At 41.0% G+C, this 20,725-nt stretch overlaps 1 protein-coding gene across 1 annotated transcript in view; it reads right to left on the reverse strand.

Annotated features, from left to right (window-relative positions):
- Positions 1–14,865, reverse strand: part of ADGRB3 (adhesion G protein-coupled receptor B3) — an 822,367-nt gene extending 807,502 nt beyond the window's left edge. The window contains exons 1-3 of the mRNA XM_081530065.1: positions 13,587–14,865; positions 11,995–12,160; positions 10,136–10,907 (exon numbers count right to left, since the gene is read on the reverse strand). Coding sequence (XP_081386191.1) covers positions 10,136–10,892 — 757 coding nt within the window. The 5' untranslated portion in view covers positions 10,893–10,907; positions 11,995–12,160; positions 13,587–14,865. The remainder of the gene's footprint in view (positions 1–10,135; positions 10,908–11,994; positions 12,161–13,586) is intronic.
- Positions 14,866–20,725: the final 5,860 nt, after the last annotated feature.

The raw sequence follows: 20,725 nt of genomic DNA on the forward strand, positions 1-20,725 counted from the left end.
TATTTAGAAAAAAAATTTCCATTGCTAAGGGGGAAAAAAAGCTGTATTAATTCATATCCTATACATACTTATGTCTTTTGCATTAGTCAGTTCTTGCTACTTAATGGATTAACTTCTAGTCAGCCATATTGCTGTGGTTTCTCTCGCCTCAGGATGCAGAGACCAGTGGAAAGTACACATAATATTTATTACTGCCTAGAATTCACTTATGCCCTTTATCACCAACTGGACACCAAAATATGGTCATAAGCAAATTCCAGGAAAACCGCTAGACAGAAGGAAGCCATACATTTTTAAGAGAACAGACTGTTAATATATTACAAGCTAAGGAAGGCAATTAAAATGTTTTCAGTGGTACAAATGGAACCAACAACCATGCTTCAAGGCCATTTACTTCATTGTAGTTGGAAGTAAAGCCGATTGAAAAGGCTGCATTTGGTTAATATCTCAGGCACCACTTAAAAAATATACATAGTTTGCCCTCTAAGTTACAAAACCAAGGCCAGCCAAAGAGAGCCGACAACAGGCTGACATTTCTGTAAAGGAAGCTGACCTCTCTGGGAAGCCAAAATAAACTGAAATTTCTCAGCCCACAATGCAGAAGCAGATCATTGAAAATTCGCCAGATTTATGTGGAAAGATTATATAAAGTAAACAGATTTCTATCTTCCCAAGGTGCCCTCTTTTCCACATTACAATTAGTATGAGGAGCCAACATTAGAAAAATAAATATTTCCAAAAGCATTCACTGTATAATAAATATTTGTTATGTATCATCTATTCAGAAAAATCATAAAGCTGTATATCAACAGAAGATTAGAAGAAAATAAAGGTTAGCCCATTTGTTTCTTTGGAAGTTATTTTCCTTTTTCCTTCTCAGGACTCTTCTGTGATGTGAAAGGCAACCTAACCACAAAAAAAGAATTAAAAACTGCAATTTTCTTAATGAAGTTATAAGGGTAAACTTAGATGCCTTGGTTTCTTTTTGCAATGAAATGAAAGAAAAAAAATAAAGTTCTGTGTTAGTCTTAATTTTTTTTGTCTTTGCTTGGAGTAGGAAATGGCACTCCACCCCAGTATTCTTGCCTGGAAAATCCCATGGACAGAGGAGCCTGGCGGGCTGCAGTCCACGGGGTCGTCAAGACTTGGACACGACTGAGCACACAGGCACTTGAGATGTATAATGAGATCAACAGGCAAAAGGATACTTACATCAGCAACTGAGATTCTGTTTTCATTTTATATTTCCATTATTATAATGATGTAAAATGAGAACTAAATATTAACCTGCCAGGACTTTTTACATTTTATGTGTGAGCCTTGAAATTACCAAGTCACAAAACTTTCCTTGAATATCCAGGCCAGTTCAAACGTTTTGTGGTCACATCATCACTGAAAAATTGTACATGAATGTACACGTTATGTGATTTTAAAACAAGCTAAGTAGTCAACAAATCAACGTGTACGTATAGAAAAACTATTGGAGGAGTTCCTAAACTCAATGGAGTTATGAAGATGAACATATACTATCCTGAGTTAGGATCAAGTGTAAAACAAACCATGTCAACTGAGCTTCTTAAAAAATGGCCAATTGGTTTTCACTTTGATTAGCTCAACTCTTTCAAGTGAAGTGAAAATTGCTCAGTCATGTCCGACTCTTTGTGACCCCATGGAATGTAACCTTTCAGGCTCCCCTATCCATGGAATTCTCCAGGGAAGAATACTGCAGGCTGCAGGGGTTTGCCATTCCCCTCTCCAGGGGATCTTCTCGAACCACGGACAAACTCGGGTCTCCTGCATTGCAGGTGGATTCTTTCCTCTCTGAGCCACCAGGGAAGCCTAGCTCAATCCTTTCAGTTAGTAGGGTTAGCCAACCCGCAACTCTCTAATTATTACATAAGACTTCTAGCACATTAAAAGGAACGATTTCAGACCAATCTCAACATAATTAGTTAACAAAATCACATACTCCTGTACCAGTAATTGTCCCAGTAAGAAACAGACAATGTCTTCGAGTAAAGTAATTTGAGAAGAGAGGATGGCATGGATAAAGCTTGGAGAAGCCAGGGAGACAGAGTCCAGTCCTAGGGTGAGAATCCAGGGGTGGGCCTCAGGAGTGAGAGAAGAGAGGGGTTTCCAGAGAATCCAGAGAAGCCCACCCACAGGAGCTGTGACCTTCAAAACAGGAGTGGGTTCTGATCTGTTTCCCATCTCTAATAGCATTTCTAATGTGCAACGGGATAACTAAAAAATAGAACATGTTTTTTCTTTAAAACACAGATTACCCTAGAGAGTGATAATAAAACGAAAATCCAAGACAGACCTTGGTAAATCATCTTTCTAAATCTAGACAGGCTCTGCACCTGAAACACACTGCTCTTTAAACTTAATGTGCTTAGACTGAAAATCAATAGATGTTTGAAACTTACATCACATTTGTTTAAATAATATATACCAAATAGGACAAAAAAAAAAAAACAACTAATGAATGAAAGTTCTGATTTGTAAAGACTAGTCTATATTCAGCAGTAGAGCAACATATTCTGATTATTGTTCTGGCTGGATACCAGGTAATTTTTTTTTTTTTAAATAATTAGATCTATCCAACCATCCTAAAAGACTGTGTCTCTTTTACATTACAGAAATGGCATTAAATATAAACTCCAAGAACACTTATGTTCAGTTGAAATAACGTTCCCATGATACATTTGCAGGTTGGAATTCAAAGGAAGGTAAGATCTGGACGAGATGATGCCGAGAGGCCCTTATGAATCTGAGAACTTGTGATTCAGATTCAGGTATTCTAGAAACAGAAAGAAACTCATAGCTCTAAAATTCTGTAGTTTTTCATTTGGACCAGTTTGTATTAAAATGATGAGAAAGGCAAGCCATGGTCTTTAAGGTATAATCGGCCCATGTTGATGGAGCGAATAATAGGTGCCTCACACAGTTACTGCTCAGGCAGAGCAATCTGTGCCGCAGACCTCTGTGAGCTGGAAAGCACTTTCTCAGTGTCAGGTCTCCCACATGCTTTTAATTTATAAGATGTTTAACAAAACACTCCACATCTTTATTTTCTTAAAAGTGATACGTAGATGAAGTTTTCTCTTTAAAAACAGTTATTCGAGAACAAATTATCTTTATTTATATATGCTGTATAGATATTAATTTTTAATAAATTTTTAATCAAAACTGTAAAAATTATTTTTAAATGGAGGAACACCAGTAGAGATGTCATGAAATAGATACTCTATACCACTGACCCAGGAAAGCAAATATTTCTGTGTGCCATTTCTATCATTTTAACATATTCATTGCTAAAAAGTAATTCACCAAGGTAGACTCTGGTTGAGTCCACAATTGTTTTAATGCTTTTGATGATATCTAAGTGCATGTAAGTTGCATCCTCAACACTGTAATCTGGTTCCATCAGTGTTCCAATGTCTTTTCCATGCACATATTTGCTCTCTTTTCCCAAACAACTCTGTCTTTAAAGAATCTTGTTATCTAGAAGTAATTTGAGAACATAATATCCAAGATTAGGTTAGCGGATAAATTATTTCACTTAATCTGGGAGAAACTAAACAGTAACCATTTTGCCTTCATATTTTATAACACGCTCTGAACATAAGGGATGTGTCATAAGGGGAAAATGCATATCAGCAAACATGTCCAATTTCAGAAAAGATTCCTATTCAAGGAATTATTTTTGAGAGAAATAGCTCCACACTAATGTATTTACTATGCATTTGTTACTTATGGCACTTTCTGTGCAAACTAGAAACATATTACTTTATTAAGAATATCTTATTAATAATAAGAAATATATTAACCTTTACTAGATAAGTATTAGCTAGGTCATTCTCTGCATGTGAGCAAAATTCCTGAATGACAGTTGAAAGATAATTGAAAATAGAGCATTTAGCATTTAATTGAACACAAAACATTTAGCGTTTTATGCAGTCTTATAGACGGCATTCTGTAATTCTACTTGAAGAAAACATCAGAATCTTCAAATGAGTTCTAACAAATTTTTTAATTTGTTTTCAATATCTGAATATGTAAGCCTTTGGAGGACTCTGAGGGCTCATTAGTCTATAACAACTAAACACAATTCAGTGAAAAAAATTCCAAAAATGTTCTACTTCTTTCCAAATGATTTAATATAGATTTAATTGTTTCAGGATAATTCCTTTTCAAAACAGAACTCAAAACATGAATTTAACTTTGCATAATGCAGCAAGGAGTAAAACACTTGGAAACTCCTTAATTTACATTTAGATTTTACAGACTTTAAAAAGGATCAGCAATGATATCCAGAGGACAGCTTCCCAGTCCTGGGATGACTCACATTCATTGGCTTGATCTAGCTGATGTATTAGTCATGCCTCCATCAACACAAAGGTATCCAGATGCGACCTTTTCTTTATATCATACAAAACAGACATTCAGTCAAGGTGCTTAATAATGACCCTTTGTTAAATGCCCTAAATTCCTCAACAAGTTCAAGTAATTATATGGTAATCTACTTCATTCGTTATTATCAATCTTCTATCATTTATAGCCAAAAGATAAGAATAAAAGAGGTTTCAAAAACTGAATTGAGGGCCTAACAAAACTTGAGGATTAGACCAAGTGTCTTCCATATGCAATCTCATCTAATTCAGCACTTCACTACAGTACAGTCAAGCTCAGTGAAGGACTATCCCTTGTCAAGGATGCTACGAGGTGGCTGAGTCACTCTCAGGACCCAAGGGCATCTCATACCAAAATACACCTTTCATTTCAATGAAGTGACACACTTAGAAAAATTGAATACCTCTCTGATCTGTATTAGTTAATTGAATTGGTAAGAAACTTCCACAGGGCTGACAGGAACTAAAATATTCCAAGCCATTAATTTCATTAGTTTTTTTGGATAATTTTTTTCTTTAAGTACATAATGTCATATCCTGTTCTCTTGTACCCTGAGGAATAAGCATTTCTAACAACCCAAGAAGGGAAGCGGTGACACAGAACAGGGTTCTCAGCTGAAGGTGTAGATTCAAACCCAGCTCACGGTACTTCAAAAAAGTAACAAATGTTGATTTTTGAAGAAACTATGATTTCAGATCGAAGGGCCAGATGACTTGATCTATATTTGTAGGTAATACAGATCAAACTGACTCTAAAGAACCCTGTATTTATTAAAGTATTTAGTTTAACAATAAAATCACTTCTATTAGGAAATGAAATATAGGAATACATGAAGTTGGAATCTAAATAAATGAAATTCCCATCTCAGTTTAGAAGAAAACTGATGTGTAGCACATTTATCTGCAACTAACACTAAAATCTGCATGACACACATGTGTACACAAACATTTTTCTGTTAATATTTTAATGTATTTAATTTATTTTAATTTTTCTCCCAAAAAAGTTGCCATGTAATGGAGTTTTCATTAATACTATATATCTGAGCCACTCCCTAAACTGCTTGACAAAATTCTAAAATGGCAAAAGTAAAAATTAGGGCCTGTTACTTGGCCAGGCCTAAAATTTTAGTAGTATTCTACTATTACTATATGTATAGATCATAACCAGGAGTAAGTAATAGAAGCTCTAAATGATATGCAAATATTCTTCCTCTTTCTTGGAAAGACTTTGCATATGTTTCTCTTCAAACTGTGGAATAAGATTTGGAAAATGTCATTTCTGGAGAAGAACTGCTAGAGCCAGAAGAAAAAAAGTACATAGAAATGAAGAAAATTAAAAAACAGATCAAAATTGGCAAATTTTCTTACTACTGTTTTTGTAGACAGCCGTATATAGAAAGTTATATTTATCACTAATCTATTATAATAAATGCATATGGAACTAACGCTATTTCTCAATAACTCTCTTCTTCTTGTGCTTTTAAAAATGTCATGAAACAATACTTTGAGATAAGGAGCTGGTTAAATAACACCTTACTCATACTGGAAATGTTATAAATGGTATTAACCTCAATTTATTGGTATATTCCTTATTTAAATTTTTTATTTTGTTTTGCTCATTTAACATTCATTTCAACCAAAATTTTTTGAAGCTCTGTTTAGACTGTGCTAGACAACTGGAAGACCAAGTCTGTACACTTGGAAGAACTCACAAGACTGGCAGAGGAAGACAGGAAAATAAATGGAAATTTCAATGCCATATGATAGATGCTAGAACAGAAGTACAGGGTGTGCAGAGGGCTATGGGTCCAGCCAAGGGGAAGGGCAAACTGACAAGATGGCACTGACTCAGGAGATCTCTGTACATTCTGAAACGGAGTGGGATCACAGCATTCACAAAGGAAGTAAGGTCCAGGAGGCTAGAGAAGCCAGGGAAAGGTGACTAAAATAGTGATGAGGGCAAAAAGACCAGAAGTAGAAAGAAATGAAAACACTTGAAAATGAAGAGACACACAAATTGCTCTGGATCTGTGCCTCCAAGTTCAAACACACACACATGTACAGGCTAGACTTTATCCAGGCACGTGGTGAGACTTCCTTTGGGTGGCTGATTATCAAGGATCAGCAGGGGCAGAATGAAAAGACAAGGAAGTGTGTGTGTTCAGATTTCCTGGAATCTACACCGGGATCCCAACCTTCCTGCACATAAGTAGTGCCATTGATGTTAAGTAGGAAACAAAGCTTCCATTAAGGCTTATCACGTGATTTAGATACCCTGGTATGCAATTTCTCTCTCTTAACTGTTTAAATTATTTAAGTGAAGTAGTAAGAAATAAGATCATATATCATCTTTTATACTTTAACTATATAGTCCAGGATCATCTGTGGTAAAAGAAAGCTATAAAACATATTAAAGACCTCATGAATAAATACCAGTCTCGCCCCATACTCAGGTAAACAGCAATGTTATTTTAGCTTTCTTTTAAAAATAGGTGTATATACTGTACATAAACAGTTCTTTAATAACTGCCTGAAATAAGACAACACTATTTTCAAAAGAGTCCATTTTGCTGATTTACTAGACTTTCAAAATTGAACATAAAAATTAGGAAATGACAGCTAAGTTTCTATAATCACATGGCACCCTCAAATATGTGAAATATGATCTTAAATAAGAAAATACTTAAATATACTAAAATTTCACACTCTAATGAAGCATCATTTAACAATTTACTTTTATAATATATTTAAGGTAACACCTGTAATTGTCAGTGTTGTCATTTCAAACAGTAATAGTCTTCTTATTGTTTTCCGGCTATGAAATTCTTAAGTACATGAATGTTTATTAACAAACATCTTAGTAGAAATCCTATCTCAAAACTGACATTCCATTGCTGGGAGCCCATAGTTTTCTCAAATACTAACTAAATATGATAACTCCAATGGAGAGATACAAAATATTCAGTATTCAGCATACCTTTTACCATCACTATCAGCATTACATAAAAAATTCTGAAACTGTATCCACTGAGCGTAAAGACCATTCTGTCAAATTTGTGCCACCTCTGTGATGTAATACACTGGAAAATACTTCTACTCAAGGCTTCTGAGTCAGTAATAAAATGGGAGGCAAAAACTATGGAGGATGAACTTGTAAATATTCCCCTGATGATTTATAGGATAGTTTACTTTTCACAGAAAATAGAAATCATAAAGTAATATACAAGTGGGACTTTTAAAATCTCACTTTAGAAGTTGAGATTACATGTTACCAAATAAAATGAAGACATTTTGGAATTAAATTAGATATGAGTAGCACCACTGTATGTCATTATTAAATATAGCCCTCAAGCCCTGTGAATATCATTATGTTGTAGTTTATTCGAAACAGTATTAAATAATTCTTTCACAAGATTTTACATGCATTGACTAAATACATGTAATTTGACTAAATTAAGTATCTGCAGATTTTCACATTCCTTTCCTACAATGCAACATGGCCTGAAAGGCCTTCTTTGAATGAAGTAAGGAGTACCATATACGCATTTTATAAGAATTACTTACAAATGCATCAGCCACAATTATGTCATCAGGAATTACTTATCCTTACCTTTCTGACTCAGAACACCTAAACAATTCAAGAGCATAAATTTAGAAGACAGAGGATATAGGCTGTGCAATTTTACTGATACAGCACATATTCTTCCCCTACTATATAAACTTTTCCTCTTCAGCTCTATTAACGTGTTAACAATTTTAAAACAATCACTGATTTGTCTATGGAGGTATTTCTTTCTCATTTCACCAGCTAATCAGCCAAAAGAAGCGTACTGTCTCCCCCAGGATTCAAACATCTAATGTCTAAAATCACTCTTAGTCATTTACTGAAACAAATGGCCATCTAGTCCAACTTCTATAAATCTCAGCCCTGTCCTAACCCACACCTCATGATCATGACTAGCAAAATCTCTAAAAATCATACTCAGTGAGCACACAACAACTTTGTTTTTGTCACTTGCTACCATTCATCAAAAAAAAAGGGTTGTATATATACCAAGATTCTTTTTCCACTGTCATCAGCAGTCAATTTGATGATAAAATTTTAACCACTGAAGATACAAATTTTCTCCATTTTATTAGAACAGCAATAAAACAGACAAGCGAAACCTAGATTCTGGTGTTAATTGTCTTATTAGCCAGCTTATACCATCACACTTTCCTCATGTACTATAGCTTCTTATTCTAAGGGACACTAATCGGTTTTAAATGGTGTTAAATACCATCCCTGCAGTTGCAAGTGCTTCTCTGGGATTTTTACTAGAGAAAAGAACTCCTGTAATTTAAAACCACTTTGCTTTCTTCAGTCACAGCTGTTAGGGAAACACTGACCTGTAGAAATCTTAAAGGTTTTTCACCCCTCTCCCAGCGCCATTAGTCTGAATTTATTTTCTAAGGCTTCTTTGCCCCTAGTGCCATGGTTCTTCCATAATTCCCATCCCCCAAAAGGCTTTCAGCAGAAAAATCAAGGCTTTTTGCTGGTTAAGCCGTTTTCTCTCTCTTTCCCCACCGCCCCCCACCCTCTTACAAAACCTTGGCTACTCTTAAAATTCTCCAACAACGTGTCAATTTTATGTTGGCCACAAAGACAACTTCTGTTTGGGGAGGAGAGCAAGGAGGGACTGGAGCTTGGCTGTCCCTTTCCACAGACAGGGATCTTTGTGGCAATCAGAAAACATTTCCTGCATAAAAATTCAACATGCACTCTGGGTGCAGGGTTGCGGAGCAAGAGAGGCTAGATACCAGCCGTGCCCTCAAATGAACAGAATGCATCCCGTAACCTTCCAAAGGGGAAGGCCGTTTTCTCAAAATGTGCCAGCTTTCCAGCCTTATTAAACATAATCCACAGTCTCAGATCCTGGGGCAGCTTCCCCACTAGTCTGGGTGAAGCTATAAATCACTCCTGTACTTTCCCCTTTTTTTCTGCATTTCCGCTGCACGGCTTTCCACCTAGCTCAGCTCTGACAACCTCAAGAGGGGACCAAGAAGAGAGAACCAAAAGTCATGCTAACAGGGTACCAGGTCTTGCAGGACCTGCCTCTGTTCATTTGTAACCTCACAGTCTGCACTTCCAGCAGGCTTCCGTTGACCACAGAGCCTGCATGGGACTCCCTGTGCAAAGCATCTTTGACACAATGCTGGGTCTCCGGGGGAGGGGCCCCCTTGCCCTCCCATGTGGGGAAGCAATTTGGTCCACATAGACATGCCATTGAATCTGTGTCACCTTTCAGTAGCTACGCCCCAAGTTCCAATTCGGAAAGAGGCCACAGATGAGAGAGTGGGCTGAAGCCCCAGCGAGAAGTCTACAGATCCACTCCCAGGTCTGTGAGTGTCTCCGTCTCCCCCAGGGGCTGCAGCCTAAGAAAGCAATAAAGCATCAAGGCCCACCCACCTCCATCTCAAACTGACTCCACGTTTTTGCATCTAGTTTCCCCTGAACACTCCCGCTGGCATCTAAGGGCAGGTTGCTGAGCACCACCCCACCCTACCACCTGTCTCTAAAATTGTGAAAAGTAAAATTAGCCTGAGAGGCCAGTGAGGAACACAGATCAATCCAGAGGTGACCCAGGGACGTGGCGAGGGCCCGGCGGGCATGGGACACAGCGGTTCTCGCCCCGTCGCCCCCCGCCCCCACCCCGGCACCCCCTCTCGGCTGACCTTACCTTCTTTGGGCGGTCGCTTGGCCTCCCTGGTAAGATTGCAGACCTGGGTGGTTTGCAGCTCTTGGGTCAGGCAGCCCTCGGTCTGCTCATTCAGGGGTAACACCACGTTATTTAACAAAACCAGCGACTGGTCGTCGAGCCCCCACTCCCCCAAGTGCTGAGGGCAGGTGCACTTTGTATACATGATCCCGCAGGACTCCGTCCTCCCATTTTCTGACTTTAAGCAGCTCTCCAACCAAGTGCATAATACATGGCAACCAAACTGGCTCGGGCTCACCTTGTTCAACACCAAAAACTCAAAGAAAGACTTCTGATCTTCTTCCCCTTTTTTCTGTAATCCTGGGAAGTCGGTTGGAAAGACCCGACGTATTTGAATAAAATTTTTGTCATACTGTAGAAAAACGAAAGCATTCTTGGATTCGCAGAGTTGCATTATAGAATGATTCTTTCTTAAAAGATCCTTGATTTTTTCATGGGAAAAATGATCAAACTGATAAGCCAGGAGGGAAAAGTTAGAGCAGCTAAGGTCCTTTTTGGAAAATTTCAGGTAAATGCTATATTTGGTTGGATCTGGATTTTCCAGCGTCCAAGTGCAGTTTGTAAAGTTTTTGGGAAACATTTCACTTACAGAATACGATCCATAAATGACTCCCTTCACCAAAGTTGAACACCAGAAGTCTTGGGCAGCATTAAATCCAAACATAACCAGGAGATAGGTGGAAAATATATAAATCAGCAGGTTACGAACAGCCTTCATCCTATGTCATTTGGCCTGTAAAAACGGCAATGAAAGCAAAATGCAAGTAGGAGTCTACACGCATTGATAAAAAGAAACTCCTTCCAATATTACAGCCAGCTGTTTTCAAGATTTCAGTAAAAAAAAAAAAAACCCTTTTTAAAAAAGGGCAGGTAATTTTTTTATGCCAGAAAACTATCTGTCGCTGTGTGAACAGCGCCCTCACGTGGTCCTTCGCAATGGCCAAATTCTCTACATTCAATTTAAAAATAATATTCAATAGATTATTAATAGGAATGCTCTTATCTACCAAGATTTCCTTCAAGTGCATTATGATTCTATTAAAAGAAGAGGAAAACTCTGATTTTTAAATTTAACAACCTAAATTTTAATTTGTGAGACATTTTTAAGCAACCTAGACAAACCTTTTCTCCCCCTCAGCTCTCTGCCTGCAGTAAACAACATCACACAAAATCTAATCTGATAATCTGGGAACAGCTGTCGTCATATTATTTCTTTTCTTTTAAATGTGAAAAGCACATATGATAAATGATAGCCTCAATTTTAAAAGCACAAATGATAATTTGTTGCAGCTGAAACACCATCGCCCAAATGCTCCTACTAGTCTTTGCGGGGGCCACTATGTGAACTGATGGGAAATTCCTATGCAAAAATACAGGTATTCGTGTAGATTAATAGAATTTGTAAACTATCATCCGAGAAAGGGCAGATACAGAAGGAAGACTTGCTTTTGGACATCATCATTGAGAACCACGATTTAAGGCAGTCATTTCAATGTGACATGCCCTCCTGGGATACATAAAGTAGACCATTGTATTAGTATCTGTATCCAAAGGTGATACTAGTGAATAATCCCAGAACCATAGTAACTGAACTGGTTTCAGTCTTTTTTTTTTCAATTAGGGCTATTTTACCTAGAGTTATCTACTGTAATTTAAGATTTACACATGGTAGATAGAAGAATTAGCATTGTCTCTTCTAGCAGATTTCAATTACTGAATTATTGCTACCTCTCCAATAACAGCTCCAAAGCTCCTTTTTTTCTCCCCCCTATTTTTTTAACCTGGCCTTGCACAATACAGTAATTCTTGGTTATATTTACCTCTGTAAGTTGTTATCCAAAAGTAACTTGAATATTTTTCAGCTTTAACCTTTAAGAAGTTATTTCTTAGAATAAATGACACTGCTTTTTCGCTTAGCCTTTGAGCTGAGAAAAGTGGTGCCAAGTTAATTGTAAAAGTCTTTAGGCTGCAGTCTCTTCCACTGTTCTGTAAACAGAGACAGACATACAGACATATAGATAGTTAAGAGTTTTCATGTCTTTGCCTGGGTCCTCTCTGAACCAAAGGATAAAACCCTCTTCCTCCCCATTGCATAACACACACCAATGCATGCACACAAAATCCAGGGATGAAGTCCCTGAAGACAGATCTGCAATCCCCAGATCATGACTCAAATTCTATGTCTTCATATAAGCAAAAACAACTCCAACTCTAAATCTCCATATAGCAGCAGTTTAAAATAACATCAGAATTCTTGGGATTATCAAAACAGTGTTCTCTGATTCAAACATACAGCTCAATGAATAATGCATTTGCTTCTTGAGAAAATAAACCCAATGAGGATGTAAAGGTTAAAAAACAGGGAAAGTTATAGGAAATTCTGGAAATAATTCCCCCTTTTTCCCCCTGCTGTAGCACTTTGCAGGCAATGCAGGTCTGCGCAGTGTTCTTCAGGATAGAGTGTAGGCGTTGAGAGCCAATGTGACAGTGAGTGTCTAAATTAGGAATTCCATCCATGAAAGGGGGCTTCATTTTATAATCACTAACTCAAAAAGAGGTCGTATTTCTTTTCCTAATGAAACCCAGTACTTTTGCTTCCATCTATCTCACAGTGCATGTCTGCATTGCTGTGCTCATCAAGGATGAGAAACAGTGGATAAACGGCTCTGATTTCACTCTTCCAGCCTGCTCAAGAAAGCCCCCTCAATATAACGCTCTTTATTTGAATCACTGGTATACTCCTTCGTGTACGGAGTCTTCTTTTATTCTACATAATCACAAATGGATCGCCGAACTCCGTCATCCCCACCACCACCCCCATCCCCCGCCAGTCCCCGACTGCAGGGCCACTTCCAACAATTCTATCTTTCTCTTTAAGAAAGAAAGAACCGGATTGCGGGTGTGTAAGGGGCCCGGCCACCGAGGATTCAATGCTGTGCCATTTATTTATTTATTTGTCTCCTGCTGAGAAGCAAACTGGCGTTTAGTTTAGCTCCCCTCAAAACTGATTTTCTGGGTGACACTTTAGTCGAACATAGACGGCGCCATCACTCCACTGATTTTTTTTTTCTTTCTCCCCCAATAGAAGACCCACGGCCTCCCCTTATCTTAACTTCCTTTTAACCTAACATTTTCCCCCACAAAATGACCCCGATCACACGCAACCGCCAGATGTTCCAGGTCTCTCAGCCTATCCCTCCTGACCGAGCACATCTCTGGAAAACGAGACTTCCCTAACTTTTCAACTGCGGCGTTTAAGTCAATGGAGACCGTCAGGTCTGCTCGCAACCCCTCCATTCACCAGCAACAGCCTTGCCTTTCCCGATCCTTCCTCCGCACCCCCCTCCCCCGGGAAAGCTGATGGCTGGCGACCCTGGCGGAGGGAAGGTGACCCCCGGACCCCCGTCCTTACCTTCCTCTCGGAACGCTCGGGGCGCCTAAGATAGCAGCGCAGGCACGCGTCCCAGCAACAGCGACGGAGAGACGCCCCTTCGGTCCCGAGCCCCGGAGCCCATCTTTCCCCGGCTGAGCTTAGAAAATCAGGATGGATTTTTTTTTTTTTAACGCGCACATAAGAGAAGCAAAAGAACGCGGGGATCGGGGGTGGGGGGAGACAGAATCAAAGAGGAGACGGCTGAGAGAATAAAAGCCCCCCAGGAACCCCGAGCCTACGCCGTAGCCAAGTGAATCCAACCTCCCACCGAGGCGCCGGCGGGAGCGGGAAGAGCCCCCCCGAAGACAGACGCTAAGGAATCAAAAAAAAAAAAAAAGGAAGTGGCTTCACAGCCACTGGAGCTGTTTCTCCAGACCTGCCCCCCAAGCAAAGCGGTCGGCCAGGAAGCCAAGGAAGCGCGCCGAGCAGAGGCGGCGGCGCGGCCAATGCGCCGGGGCGGCGGGTTCACTCCGCGGGCGGCCGCGGCCGCCTCGGGAGGCTGGGGCTCCTGCCTTCCCCTCTCCCCGCTCTCCTCCCGCCCCTCCGTCTCCTCCCGGCCCCCAGCCCGCAGATACTGAGGAGAAGGGGGAAGGAAAATAAAAGAGCCTTGGCTGGGGATGCTGGGGATGTCGGAGAGCCGTGTGAATGCCCAGCAAGGAGGGAGGCGAGAGGGGAGCCCGATAGTAAAGCTCTGTGTCGGGCGGGCGCGCGCGGCGCTCGCTCTCCCGGGCGCGCGGCGGCCGGAGCGCGCGGCCCCCCGGGCGCGCGCCGGGCCCCGCGTGTGCTCGGCGGCGACGGAGAGAGCGCGCGGCCGCCCCCCGGGCGCGCGCCGGGCCCCCGCGTGTGCTCGGCGGCGCGCGCGTGCAGCGCGGTGCGCCCGGAGGCGGCCCGGGGCCCGCGCGGAGCTCGGCCTGGCGGGGCGCGGGCGGCCGGCGCCGCGCCAACCCCCGGGCCGCGGTGCACCTCCACGTCACCGCTGCTGCGAGCCCCGCACATCCCCGGAGCGCGGCTGTCTGCGCCTGGGAGGTCTGTGCACCTGCGGTTCCCAGCGCCGCTGCCGGCGGGGACTGACCGCCCCAGGGAGGCCAGGCCGGGGCTGCGCAGCGCGGGAAGGCGACCCCCGGGGCTGGGGGCGAAACTGCCGCACTTGGTCGTCTTTCTCTCTTTTTTTTTCTTCAGCGCCGACCTGTCGCAGCTTTTCCGCGCCTGGACTCGGAGGAATGGGTCTCCCACCGCGGAGAGGGCAGGTCTCGGCCCCGCCAAACGGCGCGCGTACCCGGGAGGAACAATACTAGTTTGTTTTGTTTTGTTTTTTTCTCCTCGAGGCTGCAATTAACATCTTACTTGTTCTGGCTGATACGGCGACCGAGGTTGGGCGTCTGCGTTGCTTTCTGCATGGTGATGGGATCGTGCCTTTAGGGTCGAAACTTTTGTTTTCTTAATGCATCCAGTTCTTTTTCGAGTTTCCCTAGTAACAGTTTGGGGACTGCGGTGGGAAGGAGGGAAGGACTGGAGGAGAAGCTACCAGATTCTCGATTTAGCAGGGAAAGAGGGGTAATGTCTACCACTCCTCACCTTGGTGTTCTTGCCTCCTGGACAGTTGGCTGACAAGTATTTGATGAACTAGCTTCCAATACGTGCAGCAAAAGGTCATTTGCCTACCGGGTATGCCTATACTTGTAAACGCAGTTGGTGCTTTGCAAAACAAGTGATAATATAGTGCGTTGATGTAAGGGGGAAGAGACCACGCTGGGGTAATTCATACAACGTGTGGAGTCTTCCTCTGGGTGAGTTGTTTGAGCGGCAGGTGAAGTTGAATAAAACACATTTCCATCACTTTCTCTCCTTCTGCATTTTTTTTCTTCCTCATTTGTTCTTCACCCCTGGGTCGATCGGATAGCCAGGAACAGCATTTTAAAAGACGATTGTAGTGAAAACAGGAAGGTGTCCATGATCTGTTCACAGGAGTTGTCTGAAATGTTAAAACTGGTCCTTTACTGCTTAATACATATTAATAGGGTGACCCTCTTTAAGGCTTTTTCTTTTGGGACAAGTGTTCAGAATAACACTCTGTAAGGGAAACAGTTAATCATTCCCCATCCAGCCGACTTTAACCATGTTCCAGGAAAATTCACTGCTGAGAGCTGCCTGGGTGGCGTTTTGGTTTTGTGTCGTTTTGGATTCGTTTCAATATTTTTTATTCATTTAAGAGAATGTGAAAGGAAAATAAGGTTTATGTCCTGGGCATAATCCAAAACATTGTATCTTCAGCAAACACGTTAAAAAAAAAAATTAACAATACAAAGAAGCAGCACACACTTCATTTATTTCAGCTTCCGCAGAGGTTGTGATTATGATAGTTGCAAGACATTTTGGTCAATTCTGTTATTTTGCCAGAAGCGAAAAGTAGAGACTAATGACATGCAAAATAATGGAGAAAAGGAGAACATTGCGTATGATTCGTACATAAAAAGGAGGTTTAAATATACTTCTACTTTGCAGCTAGAGGTTTCTCACAATTTCTCACATTATCTTGAACAGTGATTTAGCTGTTTCTTTCAAAATCTTGTGTGTCTCACGACAGTGATATAAGAATAACACCCCAAAGGGACAATTTAAAAAGCCTTAATCCTAAAGGGAAAGGAGCACTCACTCCCAGGGTCATTTATATTCCAGAGCAATGCGGGGCTGGGTTAGGGAGAAAGCCACCCTTAATAAAGCACTTCACCCTTCACACCGTTTCCCATAACCTTCATAAATTGCAGGCTACAGAGCCGGCCTGATGATCATCCTGCTGAGGTATATTTATAGCAGATGATTTGTGGACGATAAATATGCCAAGCAAGTGGCGGGCTCCAGTAACCCTAGGCTGGTCTGATTTGCTCAGGGAGTCAGAATCAAGAATCACAAAAAGAACAGTACATGGAGAAATCTGGTCTCTGGCCCCCTGACAACAGCACAGTCCTGAGGGAAGCCGAGGGAGAACCACCCTCTCCAGTCTGCAGAGTTCCACCAGGTGACGGCACTGCTGATACACAGACTCCAGCCCCCACCCCAAAAGAGGAGCGCAACAGCTGAGATTCTGTGTCCTGTCTCCCTCTTGAGATTGAACTATTTCGTACTTAATGCAACTTAAATTCACCATTTCAAAGAATAATCATCAGCCTTCCCGCGGCCTTTCACAAGTCCGTGTATGTGTATGTATATAAACATACACACATGTTACATATACACACATGATATATACACCTGTGCATATATGCACATATTGTTTGTAAGTGTGCATATGCACATACATAAATATGTAATACAAACATATGTATTTCAGCTGTTACACGTAGATTTGTTTGGGAGGATGGTTTCACTACACTGCAGTATATTTTTGGAGAAGGAAATGGCAACCCACTCCAGTACTCTTGCCTGGAAAATCCTATGGACAGAGGAGCCTGGTTGGCTGCAGTCCATGGGTTCGCTAAGAGTGGGACAGGACTGAGCGACTTCACTTTCACTTTTCCCTTTCATGCATTGGAGAAGGAAATGGCAACCCACTCCACTGTTCTTGCCTGGAGAATCCCAGTGACGGGGGAGCCTGGTGGGCTGCCGTCTATGGGGTCGCACAGAGTCGGACACGACTGAAGTGACTTAGCAGCAGCAGCAGCAGCAGTATATTTTTCTTTGGTAAAGTACTCTCGCTTCCCAGGTGGCTCAGTGGTAAAGAATCTGCCTGCGGATGCAGGAGACATAAGAGACACAGTTTCAGTCCCTGGGTGGGGAAGATCCCCTGGAGGAGGAAATGGCAACCCACTCCAGTATTCTTGCCTGTAAAATTCCATGGGCAGAGGGGCCTAGTGGGCTACAGTCCATGGGGTGGCAAAGAGTCAGACACGACTGAGCAAGCACTCAAGGTACTCTTACCTCCAAACTGCCAGATTAATGTATAAAGTAATTTTCATTTAAGTAACCCAGATAACCACAATGGTGTGACCATTCACCTATACCTGGACGTTCTAGAGTGTGAAGTCAAGTGGGCTTAGGAAGAATTACTATGAACACAGGATTGTTGGTATCTAAAGCCTAGCTTGAAGGATTTTGAGCATTATCTCTCTAACATGTGAAATGACCACAATTGTACAATAGTGTGAACATTCTTTGACATTGCCGTTCTTTGGGATTGGAGTAAAAACACATTTTCCTGTCCTTGGCCACTGCTGAGTTCTTTAAATTTGCTGACATATTGAGTACAGCACATTAACAGCATCATCTTTAGGATGTGAAATAGCTCAGCTGCAATTCCATCACTTCCACTAGCTTTGTTCATAGTAATGTTTTCTAAGCCCACTTGACTTCACTCCAGGATGTCCAGCTCTAGGTGAATGACCACACCATCATGGTTATTTGGGTCATTAACACCTTTTTTGTACAGTTCTTTTGTGTATTCTTGCCACCGCTTCTTAATCTCTTCTGGTTCTGTTAGGACATTACCATTTCTATCCTTCATTGAGCTCATCCTTACATGAAATTTTCCCTTAGTATTTCCTATTTTCTTGGAAAGATCTCTAGTCTTTTCCATTCTATTGTTTTCCTCTATTTCTTTGCATTTTTCATTTAAGAAGGCCTTTAAAAAATTATTTATTTTAATTGGAGGCTAATTACTTTACAATATTGTGGTGGTTTTGCCATACGTTGACATGAATCAGCCAAGGGTGCACATGTGTTCCCCATCCTGAACCCTGTCCCTTCTCCTCCCCACCCCATCCCTCTGGGTTATCCCAGAGCACCAGCTTTGAGTGCCCTGCTTCATGCTTTGAATTTGCACTGGTCATCTATTTTCCATATGATAATATACATGTTTCAGTGTTATTCTCTCATATTATCCCACCCTCACCTTCTCCCACACAGTCCAAAAGTCTGTTCTTTACATCTGTGTTTCTTTTGCTGTCTTGCATATAGGGTTGTCAATGCCATCTTTCTAAATTCCATGTATATGCATTAATATACTGTATTAGTGTTTCTGTTTTTGGCTTACTTCACTCTGTATAATAGGCTCCAGTTTCATCTGCCTCATTAAAACTGACTCAAATGTGTTCTTTTTATAGCTAAGTAATATTCCACTGTGTATATGTACCACAACTTCCTTATCTGTTCGTCTGCTGATGGACATCTAGGCTGCTAACATGTCCTGGCTATTTTAAACAGTGCTGCAATGAAATTGGGGTACACGTGTCTCTTTCAATTCTGGTTTCCTCAGTGTGTATGCCCAGCAGTGGGATTGCTGGGTCATATGGCAGTTCTATTTCCAGTTTTTTGAGAAATCTCCACACTGTTCTCCATAGTGGCTGTACTAGTTTGGATTCCCACCAAAAATGTAAGAGGGTTCCCTTTTTCTCCACACCCTCTCCAGCATTTATTGCTTGTAGACTTTTGGATAGCAGCCATTCTGACGGGTGTGAAATGGTGCCTCATTGTGGTTTTGATTTGCATTTCTCTGATAATGAGTGACGTTGAGCATCTTTTCATGTGTTTGTTAGCCATCTGTATGTCTTCTTTGGAGAAACGTCTGTTTAGTTCTTTGGCCCATTTTTTGATAGGGTCGTTTGTTTTTCTGGTATTGAGCTGCAGGAGCTGCTTGTATAATTTTGAGATTAATTCTTTGTCAGTTGCTTTGTTTGCTATTATTTTCTCCCATTCTGAAGGCTGTCTTTTCACCTTGCTTATAGTTTCCTTCACTGTGCAAAAGCTTGTAAGTTTAATTAGGTCCCATTTGTTTATTTTTGCTTTTATTTCCATTACTCTGGGTGTGGATCATAGAGGATCCTGCTGTGATTTATGTCAGAGAGTGTTTTGCCTATGTTTTCCTCTAGGAGTTTTATAGTTTCTGGTCTTACATTTAGATCTTTAATCCATTTTGAGTTTATTTTTTGTGTATGGTGTTAGGAAGTGTTCTAACTTCATTCTTTTACAGTTGGTTGACCAGTTTTACCAGCACCACTTGTTAAAGAGATTGTCTTTTATCCATTGTATATTTTGCCTCCTTTGTCAAAGATAAGGTGTTCAGAGGTACACAGATTTATCTCTGGGCTTTCTATTTTGTTCCATTGATCTATATTTCTGTCTTTGTGCCAGTACCATACTGTCTTGATGATTGTAGCTTTGTAATACAGTTAGAAGTCAGGCAGGTTGATTCCTCCAGTTCCATTCTTCTTTCTCAAGATTGCTTTGGCTATTCGAGGTTTTTTTTGTGTTTCCATACAAATTGTGAAATTATTTGTTCTAGTTCTCTGAAAAATACTGTTGGTAGCTTGATAGGGATTGCATTGAATCTATGGATTGCTTTGGGTAGTATACTCATTTTCACTATATTGATTCTTCCGATCCATGAACATGGTATATTTCTCCATCTATTTGTATCATCTTTGATTTCTTTCATTAATGTTTTATAGTTTTCTATATGTACCACAGCTTTCTTATCCATTCATCTGCCAATGGGTTCCTAGGCTGCTTCCATGTCCTGGCTATTGTAAACAGTGCTGCGATGAACATTGGGGTACACGTGTCTCTTTCAATTCTGGTTTCCTCGGTGTGTATGCCCAGCAGTGGGATTGCTGGGTTGTATGGCAGTTCTATTTCCAGTTTTTTAAGGAATCTCCACACTGTTCTCCATAGTGGCTGTACTAGTTTGCATTCCCAAAAACACTGTAAGAGGGTTCCCTTTTCTCCACACTGTCTCCAGCATTTATTGTTTGTAGACTTTTTGATAGCAGCCATTCTATCTGGCATGAGATGGTACCTCATAGTACCCCAGTGTTCATCGCAGCACTGTTACAATAGCCAGGACATAGAAGCAACCTAGTTGCCCATCAGCAGATGAACAGATAAAAAAGCTGTGGTACATATACACAGTGGAATATTACTCAGCTATTAAAAAGAATTCATTTGAATCAGTTCTAATGAGGTGGATGAAATTGGAGCCTATTATACAGAGTGAAGTAAGTCAGAAAGAAAAACGCCAATACAGTATACTAACGCATATAGATGGAATTTAGAAAGATGATAACTCTATATGCTAGACAGCAAAAGAGACACAGGTGTATAGAACAGTCTTTTGGACTCTGTGGGAG

The sequence above is a fragment of the Giraffa tippelskirchi genome, chromosome 9 (genome assembly GCF_054371585.1).
Source record: "Giraffa tippelskirchi isolate mGirTip1 chromosome 9, T2T-mGirTip1v1.2.pri, whole genome shotgun sequence".
Lineage (NCBI taxonomy): Eukaryota > Metazoa > Chordata > Mammalia > Artiodactyla > Giraffidae > Giraffa > Giraffa tippelskirchi.